This window comes from Podarcis bocagei, assembly GCF_964188305.1.
Source record: "Podarcis bocagei genome assembly, chromosome: 15".
In the NCBI taxonomy this organism is placed as follows: domain Eukaryota; kingdom Metazoa; phylum Chordata; class Lepidosauria; order Squamata; family Lacertidae; genus Podarcis; species Podarcis bocagei.
Window position 1 is genome coordinate 46638961 of NC_138141.1, and position 11800 is coordinate 46650760.

General features: G+C 49.7%; 1 protein-coding gene across 1 annotated transcript in view; it reads right to left on the bottom strand.

Moving 5' to 3' along the window:
- Positions 1-10725, bottom strand: part of SPAG5 (sperm associated antigen 5) — a 28899-nt gene extending 18174 nt beyond the window's left edge. Inside the window, exons 1-5 of the mRNA XM_081172343.1 lie at positions 10615-10725; positions 6495-8428; positions 4599-4791; positions 1080-1199; positions 186-278 (exon numbers count right to left, since the gene is read on the bottom strand). Coding sequence (XP_081028469.1) covers positions 186-278; positions 1080-1199; positions 4599-4791; positions 6495-8428; positions 10615-10623 — 2349 coding nt within the window. The 5' untranslated portion in view covers positions 10624-10725. The remainder of the gene's footprint in view (positions 1-185; positions 279-1079; positions 1200-4598; positions 4792-6494; positions 8429-10614) is intronic.
- Positions 10726-11800: the final 1075 nt, after the last annotated feature.

The following is an 11800-nucleotide window of genomic DNA, read 5'->3' on the forward strand; positions in this document are numbered from 1 at the left end:
AAAACCGGGCTCAGGGCGGCTAACAACAAATTTAAAGCACTTAATCGTAAAAGCAGCATAAAATACAGTATAAAACATGAATAACAATAAAATTTGAAGGTCAGGGACCCTCCTGCCGGGGGGTGGGAGGGAGAAACAGACTCTGTGCCCCCTCCTCCCCACCCAGCCCATCGCTTGGGCCTCACCTGCTGGCTAAGGGAGCGACGGTCATCCTGAAGGCGTTGGAAGGAGGCTTCGGCTGTCTCTCGGAGAAACGTGGAATCCAAAAGGCATTCTCTCTGCAGGCAGAATGGGAGCCAGATCAACACACACGGCGCCAAAGGCTCTTTATAAGCTATGTCAGCTTACAAGGAACAGCCTGGTGCAGTGGTTAGAGCATTGGACTGGAACCCGGGAGAGAGCAGGGTTCAAATCCCCCACACTCCTTCGAGCGGTTCCCTCGCTGCGAGAAGCCAAGTTACAAGGAACCAGGCAGAGGGCCTTCTCGGTAGTGGCACCAGCCTTGTGGAACGCCCTCCCACCAGATGTCAAACAACAACTACCAGACTTTTAGAAAACATCTGAAGGCAGCCCTGTTTAGGGAAGCTTTTAATGCTTAAAAGACTATTGTATTTTATTATTCTGTTGGAAGCCGCCCAGAGTGGCTGGGGAAACCACAAATAATAAATAATAATAATTATTACTATTACTATTATTACTATTATTACTTGGCCATGCAGCTCTCCCTGGGTGTTCTTGGGCCAGTCCTCCTTGCCTCCTCCTGGCCCCAACTAGCTCACAGGGTTCGTTGTGGGGATAAAATGAGCAGGGCGAGGAGAACCACACCTGCCCCCCTTGAGGAAAAGGTGGGATTTAAATGCAACAAGTTGAATAAATCAGCAGTCAAACCCCTCAAGCGGAAGACCTCGTTGCCATCGGCATCACCGCTCAAAGATAAATTTCCAGCACTTCAGGGTGGGAAACCAGCCTCAAAGCTATTGCCAGGGGTGAGGGGCACCTGTAACCCTCCGGACACCACCGGACTCTGTCTCCCCTCACCCTCCCCTCACCCCTATTTGCATGCCCAGCAACCAACCCACCATCTCCTCTGTGGCTGTGGCCAGCCTCTCAACCAGAGCACGCTGGTTCTTCAGAGTCTTTTGAAGGGGGTCGTGTCTCTTCCAGAGGGCCTCGTACATCTCGCGGTACAGCTGCACCTCCTGGGAAATGCAACAATTATTACTAATAGTAGCAAGCAGCAGCAGCACACAAACTGCTTCCAATAGAAAAACAGAATCATAGAGCTGGAAGGGAACCCCAAAGGTCATCCAGACCAACCCCTGCTGCCACGCAGGAACCACAACTAAAGCATCCCCGACAGATGGCCACCCAACCTCTGCTCAAAAATCTCTAAGGAAGGAGAGTCCACCATCTTCAGAAGGAGTCCGCTCCACCATCGAACGGCTCTTACCGCCAGAAAGTTCTTCCTGATGTCTAGTTTTTTAAGCAAGGATGGCCAGTTGTCGGAGATCCTTCAGCTGAAATTCTTGCATTGCGGGGGTCAGACTAGATTTTCTCTGGGGGTCCCTCTGAAGCCTACTATTCTTTGTGCAGTGGAACTTTGGTAGCCGAACGGAAGACTGTTTGACTTCCGAAACGTTTAACAGCCGAGGCTCGACGGACGGCCCCGCAAAATCCATTGAGAAAATGGAGAAGCTGTTTGACTTCCAAGGCGCGTTTGAGAAACAGTTTCTATCCAAATGCGATTTCGGTTTGAAACGCAGTGTAGGTAGTCTGTATGTGAGTACAGTATATTGAATTCAATTATGGGGTATTAGAGTTTTTAGGGGCTAACCAGGCTGGGATAGTTGGGATAGCAGGCTTGTTGTCAATGTCTGGTGTAGATTTTTCAGTTTCGTTGTTCTGTATGGGACAATGACAATAAAGATTATCGTATCGAAAGTGGAAGCAATTACAGTGGTACCTCGGGTCACATATGCTTCAGGTTACATATGCTTCAGGTTACAGACTCCGCTAACCCAGAAATAGTACCTTGGGTTAAGAAGTTTGCTTCAGGATGAGAACAGAAATTGTGCGACGGCAGCGGGAGGCCCCATTAGCTAAAGTGGTGCTTCAGGTTAAGTACAGTTTCAGGTTAAGAATGGACCTCCGGAACGAATTAAGTACTTAACCTGAGGTACCACTGTACTTCTGGGCTTTTGGCGTTCAAAAACCAAAACGTTTGGCTTCTGAGACGCTCAAAAACTACGGTTCCACTGTACGGTACTAATTTTAGGAGTTCTAGAAGAGAGTGCAGCTCTTCAGACCTCAAAGACCACTCTCCCAGCGTGGATTTCCCTTTCCCTCGCTCGTCAGATCCCCCAAACACAGGCGCTGCCCACAAAACACACACGCACACATACCCCGTCCCCGGCAGAGAGACAATGCCGGGGTCAGCCCCTGCTGTCCATGTGCAGCCGTGCAAGGCTTAATGCCCGCTGGCACACTGCAGGAATCCGCTGCCGAGAGAGAGAGAACGTGGCTTGGCCACGTGAGGAACCCAGTGGCATGAGGATGACCTGGCCGGCCAGCTTGTTACAGCCCTGAATGGCTGGACCATCTTTGTGCAACGCTGGAAGCAGCATGGTACAGTGGTTAGAGTGCCGGACTAGGACCTGGGAGAGACCAGGATTCAAATCCTCCCACTCGGCCACAAAGCTATATTAAAATAAGGAAAATTCTCAGGGATGATTCACACCCTGGCCGGCACTTTCTTGATCTCCTGCCCTCGGGCAGAAGATATAGAACCCTGATTAGTCGCACCAACAGGGTGAAGAACAGCTTCTATCCAGGGGCTGTTAGGCTGCTGAATGAAAAGATGAAAACAACAGGGCAACTGACTTTCAGGTTTGGTGGGTGTGCGTCAGAAAACAAGGAGAATTAAGACTAAGAGAGCTGAGTGGGGGGTGCTCGTGTAATCTCACTGTATGCAAGTTGTACAAGTGACAATAAAGTCTTTCAATTTCAGTAAAGTCTTTCAATTTATAAATAATTATTTTTTATAAATATATTATTTATATCCCGCCCATCTGGCTGGGTTTCCCCAGCCACTCTGGGCGGCTCACAGTATATATAAAAACATAATAAAACATCAAACATTAAAAAACAGAATCTTATACAGACGATAGATAAACCACTAAATTAAGGTTACCAGACGTCCCCATTTCCTGGGGACAGTCCCTGGATTTACAAACCAGTCCCCATAACAAAATCCATTGAAGTTGAAAAGTGTCCCTGGATTCATTGAAAAAAATCTGGCAAGTTTACAATAAATCAACAGAAAATAATAAACAAACAAACAAACAAACAAACAAACAAACAAACAAACAAACATACTCAAACTAGTCACTGCCTCTCAACCTAATCTACCTTGCAGGGTTGTTGTGGTGATTACATGGGGGGGGGGGAAACCACGTACCCCCCCTTGCGCTCCTTGGAGAAAAAAGGTGGACTATAAATCCGCTCTGCACTGACCCAGCAGAAGCCTCCCTCATTTCAGTTAATAATAATAATAATAATAATAATAATAATAATAATAATAATAATAATAATAATAAATTTTTATTTATACCCCGCCCTCCCCAGCCAAGACCAGTTGTGTGGCCTCCCTTGCCGGGTGCTGGCGAGATCTCACAAAACTTGTGCAGATATCCGTGGCTGGATGAGGCCTCCTCCTTCTCTACCCGGGTCTCTTCCCTGCCAGTGTTAGAAACTGGGACAGAAAAACTAGGAGCAAATGGCTCCTGGGACCTGGATTGTGGGCGCCAAAACAGAACGTCTAGTCGCCATTTTTTTGGGGGGGGGAGTCAGCAACATTTTTTATTTATCATTTTGATAAGCATGAGTTAATATGCAATTCACGTAAGTGACACATTGTTAATATCACATTTCTAGCAGAAATTGTTAATACAGTGGTACCTTGGGATGCGAACAGGATCCGTTCTTGGAGCCCCGTTCGCATCCTGAATAGAACGTAAGATGCGACAGCGCGTCTGCCCAGGTCGCGTTTTGCTGCTTCTGTGCATGCGCGTGATGTCATTTTGAGCATCTGTGCATGCATGAGCGGCAAAACCTGGAAGTAACGTGCTCCGTTACATCCGGGTTGCCACGGAGCACATCCTGAAAGCACTCAACTTGAAGCACATTCAACCCAAGGTAGACTGTACATGTTTAATTTGGTGTTGGCAATAAAAATATTGGTACCATACTTTTCAAAACACTCTACTCTTTCTTGATTCAGGTAGGTAGGCGTGCTGGTCTGATGCAGTCAATATATATAAAAAAATTGTCCAGTAGCACCTGAGAGACCAACTAAGTTTGTTCTTGGTATAAGCTTTCGTGTGCACACTGGGCAATTTTTTAATTTTTTATCTACTATTTCTTGTTAAATTCCTTGGCCTATTGTCTATCCTTAACTTCGAGGCTTCAAAGCACCTACATTTCAGGAATCCTGGAGTGTCAAGCCAGGCGCAAAAAACTGAGGCGCTCACAAATGGAGAATCTTTAGGCGCCAAATGCGCCTGGTGCCCTGCTAATTTCAAACCCTGTTCCCTGCTTACCTGGCTGGGCTCAGAGATGGGGGTCTGGGTGGCTGCGTCCCTTTGATCCGCCGGTCCCACGCAGGCAGGCAACCTCTGGGAATTCAGGCAGTCCCGGATCTCCCGGGAAAGGGCTTCCACGACGATCTGGGAGCTGGCCAGGTGCTCCTCTAGCTCTGCCCGAGACAGGCTGCGCAGCTGGTCCTGAGACAAGCTAGGAGGAAACAGCAAAGAGGCCACCTGTGGTTTGCCGCATTGCAGGGGGCCGGACTAGAGGACCCTCAAGGGCCCTTCCAACTCTAGGATTTGGAGTCCTTGCTTTGCATGCAGGTCCTGGGTTCAAATCCCGACATTGCCAGGGCTAGCTGGGGGAACAGTCCAAGTCGGGGTGGCGTGGGGGGAATAAAAACCACAACAGCCTCATGTGTGCTGGGGAAGAGGTGCAGCCAGGTGGCTGAACACCTGCTTGGCATGAAGAAGGTCCCTGGGCTTGGTCCTCCCGCTTGGAAGGTGTCTGAGATCCTGGGGAGCTGCTGCCGGTCAGAGGAGGCCATGCTGAGCTCGGCGGACTAACGCAGCCTGGCATTTACGGCAGCTTCCAACATATGCCACATAATCCCCCTTCCGCATTTGTACGGACCTGACAGTTTAGTGTGGCAGAACCTCCCTGCCTACTGGTATTAAGCAGGTGACTTCACCGTCCTGTTCAATGCCTCTTAAGGCATTTGTGGTAAGACGAGCCTGGCTAAACACTGAGAAAAGTCAAGGTGAACTTTTAACCTGTTTTAGGATTTTTTTAGTTTTGCTGATTTCCCCCAATAATTTTATTGTTTCATCTTTTCGTAAACTGCTTTGAGGGTGGTAGTTGTTGTTTTTATATTCAAGCAGTGGGAAAAAGAAAAAAAAAATATTTCATACATTTTTTAAAGACTTCTGTCTTTACCCCGTCCTGCTTTTAAGAAAAAAATACATGTGTCCCTATCTCTGCCCCTAGAGGCAGAAGTGACGACTCTGTGGACCTCTTCCATCCCCTTCAAGGCCCAATCCCAGGGCAGCTGTTTATCAGCTCCACCTGGTATGCAGGCTGAGACCCTCCCTGCCCGTAGACTGTCTCGCCAGAGTGGTGCATGCTCTGGTTATCTCCCGCTTGGACTACTGCAATGCGCTCTCTGTGGGGCTACCTTTGAAGGTGACCCGCAAACTACAACTAATCCAGAATGCGGCAGCCAGACTGGTGACTGGGAGTGGCCGCCGAGACCATATATCACCGGTCTTGAAAGACCTACATTGGCTCCCAGTATGTTTCCGAGCACAATTCAAAGTGTTGATGTTGACCTTTAAAGTCCTAAATGGCCTTGGCCCAGTAGACCTGAAGGAGCGTCTCCACCTCCATCTTTCTGCTCAGACACTGAGGTCCAGTGCCGAGGGCTTTTTTGGCTTCACTGCGAGAAGCAAGGTTACAGGGAACCAGGCAGAGGGCCTTCTCGGTAGTGGCGCCCACCCTGTGGAATGCCCTCCTAGCAGATGCCAAAGAGAAAAATAACTAACAAAATTTTAGAAGACATCTGAAGGCAGCCCTGTGTAGGGAAGCTTTTAACGTTTAATAGGTTATTGCATTTTAGTGTTTTGTTGAAAGCTGCCGAGAGTGGCTGGGGTATTAATAATAATAATAATAGTAGTAATAATAATAGTAATAGTAATAATAATAATAATAATAATAATAATAATAATAATAATTAGTGCCTAGCCTCTCTCTTTGCAAAGAGGAGGGGCTAAGGGGTCCCCTTCACAGGTGCTCTTTCTGGCCCCCCCAGCCAGACCTTCGAGACCTGGACGCAGCGGCTGGATGGAGCAGACAGACACCAACGGAGGGTCTCAGTCCCCAGAGAAGACCTGGCTCTTAGGCGCTCTACTTACTGCCACAGCAGGGAGTCTGTTTCTGCTGTGCTGTCCTTGGTCAAAGTCCTCTCCTCCAGGGAGGTGTTGACACCCGTCTCCAGGAGGCTCAGAGGCGACATCCAGGTTGCCGCCGAAACCAGAGAAACAGCCGCCTTCCTCTGCTGCCACAGGACAGAAGCCGCATTCATGGGGGATGTGTTGAGTCCTGTCTCCAGGATGTTCGGAGGGAGGATCTGGGAAGCTGCAGGCGACACAAAGGCCGAAGCGATGCCATTATCCCTCTCTTGTTCCTGGTCCTCCGAGGATACACTTGGTCCAGCCTCCAGGAGCCTCAAAGGAGAGACTGAAGCGAGGCTGTTATCCTCCTCCTGTTCTTGGACAGAAGCCTTATCCTGCAAAGATGCATTTGGTCCAGCCTCCGGGAGACTCAGTTGAGGGACTGAAATAAGACCATTGTCCTTCTCAGAATGCAGGTCAGAGCCCTCATCCTCTGCGCATGCATTTGGGTCGGCCTCCAGGAGCCTCGAGGGGGATGTCCAGGTCCCTTCAGGCATCACAGAATCTGAAGCGAGGCCACTGTCCTTCTGCTGTTGCTGGACGGAAGCCTTGTCCTGCAAAGATGCATTTGGTCCAGCCTCTGGGAGACTCAGCTGGGGGACTGAAATAAGACCATTGTCCTTCTCAGGATGCAGGATGGAACCCTTGCCCTCTGAAGACACATTTGAGTCGGCCTCCAGGAGCCTCGAGGGCGACGCCCAAGTCATTTCAGGAGCCACAGAGACTGAAATAATGCCATTATCCCTCTCCTGTTCGTGGACAGAAGTCTTGTCCTCTGAGCATTCATTTGGTCTGACCTCCAGGAGACTCAAGCGAGAGACTGAAGTGAAGCTGTTGTCCTTCTGATGTTGCTGGACCGAAGCCTTGTCCTGCAAAGATGCATTTAGTCCAGCCTCCAGGAGACTCAGTTGGGGGACTGAAATAAGACCACTGTCTTTCTCAGGATGCAGGATGGAACCCTTGTCCTCTGAGCATGCATTTGGGCCGGCCTCTGGGAGCCAAGAGGGGGACGTCCAAGTCATTTCAGGAACCACAGAAACTGGAGTGAGGCTGCTGTCCTCCTCCTGTTCTTGTGCAGAAGCCTTGTCCTGCAAAGATGTATTTGGTCTGACCTCCAGGAGACTCAAGGGAGAGACTGAAATGAGGCCGTCGTTCTTTTCCTCTTGCTGGACCGAAGCCTTGTCCTGCAAAGATGCATTTGGTCCAGCCTCCGGGAGCCTCAACTGGGGGACTGAAATAAGATCATTGTCCTTCTCAGGATGCAGGTCAGAGCCCTCATCCTCTGAGCATGCATTTGGGCCAGCCTCCAGGAGCCTCGAGGGGGATGTCCAGGTCCCTTCAGGCATCACAGAATCTGAAGTGAGGCCATTTTCTTTCTCTTTTTCCTGGACAGAAGCCTTATCCTCCCAGGATGCGTTTGGTCCAGCCTCTAGGAGACTCAGTTGGGGATGCAGGTCAGAACACTTGTCCTGCAAAGATGCATTTGGTCTGGCATCCATGAGCCTTGAGGGGGACGCCCAAGTCATTTCAGGAGCCACAGAGACTGAAATGATGCCATTATGCTTCTCCTGCTTGTGGACAGAAGTCTTGTCCTCTGAGCATGCATTTGGTCTGACCTCCAGGAGACTCAAGCGAGAGACTGAAGTGAAGCCGTTGTCCTTCTCCTCTTGCTGGATGGAAGCCTTGTCCTCCGAGGATGCTTTTGGGCTGGCCTCTAGGAGGCTCCGAGGGGACCTCCCGGTTCCTGCAGAGCCTGGGACGACACTCTTCCCATCTTGCAAGGCAGGGAAGGGGAGACTTTCTCTTTTGGGGGTTTCCAAAGCCAGGTTTGGCTCGGCCATCTCCTGTGGGTGGCTGTCTCGGAGTGAGTCACCAGGCAGCCGTTCCTGGCTGGGCTGCAGAAGCAAAAAAACCAACATAGGCTCATAGGATGTGGCAGAAATGTGAGAGCTGGGTTCAAATCCTGACTCAGCCAGGATGTTCACAGCAGAGGGGAAACGGAGGCAACTGTGTGAAGCTGAAATAGTTTGCAGTGGGGGGGGGGGATCAAAATGCAATAAAAATAAATAAAACAGGTCCTTTTCGACTGGGTGGTGATAAAATGCTAAACTTCTTGGACTGATTTTTATGATTCTGTGTTTCACTATTGAGAAAACAGTCCTCAGAGAGCAGCCTTGATTTCACTCGTTTTTTAGTGACTTTTATTTCGTTAGGGCTGCCATTTTCCCGGACACTACTGGGATTTCAAAGGTGGAATTGACGTCCAGGGGTTTTCCTTTCAAAAAGCTCAGTAATGTTGGGGTTTTCCTTTAAAAAGCTCAACAACTTTTGCGGTGTCCTGGTTTTTACTTTTTGAAACATGGCAACCCTAATTCCGTTTATTCATTACATTTGCATTGCGCCTTTTCCTTCCAGGAAGAAGAAGAAGAAGAAGAAGAAGAAGAAGAAGAAGAGTTTGGATTTGATATCCCGCCTTTCACTCCCTTTAAGGAGTCTCAAAGCGGCTAACATTCTCCTTTCCCTTCTTCCCCCCCAACAAACACTCTGTGAGGTGAGTGGGGCTGAGAGACTTCACAGAAGCGTGACTGGCCCAAGGTCACCCAGCAGCTGCATGTGGAGGAGCGGGGAAGCGAACCCGGTTCCTCAGATTACGAGATTACTGCTCTTAACCACTGCACCACACTGGCTCTCAAGGTGCTCAAGGTGGCGTCCCTGGTTCTCCCCCTCCTCATTTAATCCCCACAACAACCCTGCGAGGCAGGTTAGGCTGAGAGAAGGCAAGGACTGGCCCAAGGCCACACCCTGGTCTCCCCTATGCTCAAACCCCTACCCCCCACTGGTCCTCTTGGTAAGCTGCCTTGGCCAGGAGGGCTTGTCAAAGACAGAAAGGCAGGCCAGGCCATTTGTTTCGACTTATTATTGCAGTATGTCTGTGCTGTGGGGGAGCTTCTGGGAAGGCTGATTTAGAGGAAGCCAAGAGTAAGGCCTACATGCCTATGGCTGGATGACCTTTGGGGGTCCTTTTCAACTCTACGACTTCTTCCGAGGTGCCCTCCATCCGTAGCTGTCAACTTTTCCCTTTTCTTGCGAGGTATCCTATTCAGAATAAGGGAATTTTCCCTTTAAAAAATGGAAAAGTTGACAGCTATGCCTCCATCCATTACTAGCGGCCTGGCTGCTCAATATTCTCTGGTTGGCCTCTGTTATTTTCTCCTACAGATAGAAAACCTACATAAGGACCCCATACTGGCTCTTGGATAAGGATAAAGGAGCAGTTGTTTCTTATAACACCAGGAAACCCAGGAACTTGTCAATATCCCTACTGTATCCCTCGATGGGTGTACAGTGGTGGGAAAGGGAGGTTGGGGCAAACCTGGCGAGTCGGTTTCCGCCAGAAAACCCCTCCCTGTTTGTGACACATGTATGATGATGGGCGCATGATGCTTCCCCAAAGGTGTTTATGGGGGAAAGGGGAAACTTATATAAAAGTAAGAGAATCCTTTTGTTTGGGGCTTCTTCCTGCTTCTTCTATGGGATGGGTGAAAGTTCTGTTGCTGAAATCTTGGAAGTGATTCTTTTAATAATAAAAAATAATAAATGTTATTTATACCCCACCCTCCCCAGCCAGAGCCGGGCTCAGGGCGGCTAACACCAATAAAATCACAGTAAAAACATAAGGGGGGGGGGAACCAATTTAAAATACAGGTTAAAATGCAATTTAAAATGCAGCTTCATTTTAAAAGTAGCCAATAGATCAAGAACAGAAGGGTCAGTCTGAGTCCAAACCAAAGGCCAGGCGGAACAGCTCTGTCTTGCAGGCCCTGCGGAAAGATGTCAAGTCCCGCAGGCGGGGGAGGGAGCAGGGGAGGAGAGTGCGGCGCAGTGGCTAGAGTCCTGGACGGGACCTGGGTTCAAATCCCCACCCGGCCCCCCACGAAGCTCCCTCGGAGCCGCCCCCTCTCTGAGCTGAGTCTCCTCTCCCCGCCCCCCACCCAAGGCCTCAAGCCCCCTTCCCGGGCGCTGGCATGAGCTGGAGGAGGGCGGGGGGGGCGCAAACCCCCCAATAAAACCCGGGACTCACCGGCTCCATGGCGCCCCGAGGTCCGGCCAAGAGCGCGCCCCGCGGGGGAAACCCAGCGCCCTCGCTTTTTTTGAATGAAACCGCCGAGTGACGCCACCGGAGGAGGCGGGGCCAATGAGGGGAGAGTGAGTGGGAGGGGCCCAGCTCGGCCCCGCCCCCCGCGCGCAAGAGCTTCTGCAAAACGTTACAAGCTCCGCTGCTGCCGGCGGAAGATACTCTGCAGGGCGCAATTGCCAGCCAAGCCGATTCGGCTCTTGCACAAATGCAAATCGATCTGCATGAAAGAAGAATAGCACTTTCATTTTCGGAATGTATAGAAAACAGACAGAACAATTCCCTCCCTGTGGAACGCCCTCCCACCAGATGTCAAAGAGAAAAACAACTACCAAACTTTCAGAAGACATCTGAAAGGCAGCCCTGTAGCTGGAAGTTTTCGATGTTTGACTAGGGGTAGGCAAACTAAGGCCCGGAGCCGAATCCGGCCCAATCGCCTTCTAAAGCCGGCTCCTGGACGGTCCAGGAATCAGTGTGTTTTTACATGACATAAATGTGTCCTTTTATTTAAAATGCATCTCTGGGTTATTTGTGGGGCATAGGAATTTGTTCTTTTTTTTTCTTTTCCAAGATATATTCATTCATTTTTTCCTCCAAAATATAGTCTGGCCCCCCACAAGGTCTGAGGGATGGTGGACTGACCCCCTGCTGAAAAAGTTTGCTGACCCCTGTGTTCGACTTTTATGTTTTTACATATGTTGGAAGCCACCCAGAGTGGCTGGGGAAACCCAGCCAAGAGGGGCGGGGTATAATCAATCAATTAATCTAGGGTTGCCATATTTCAGAAAGTGAAAATCCAGACAGAAAAGGTGTTAGCTTTTCTAGGCAAAGGTGTTCTTTCTTTTTTTGGGGTCTGTGTGTGTGTGAAGAAAAGCTGTTGAGCTTTTCTGCAAAAAAACTGTTGGGGGGGGGGCTTTTTAGGGTTTCCACACATCCAAACATTAACAGGATTCCAGCCCAGACAAAGTTCCTGGAAATTCCAGACATACGCCAGCCCTAATTGTGTGCCAGCTGCTCTGGGTGCCTTTTTGGGGGTACAAACACCCCAAATGCATGAATGTGCTTTTTCTTGCTTGTGTTTTTCCCCTTTGGGCTCCTTTGGGAGGTAAGGGGCCGAGCAGCAACTCTGGAG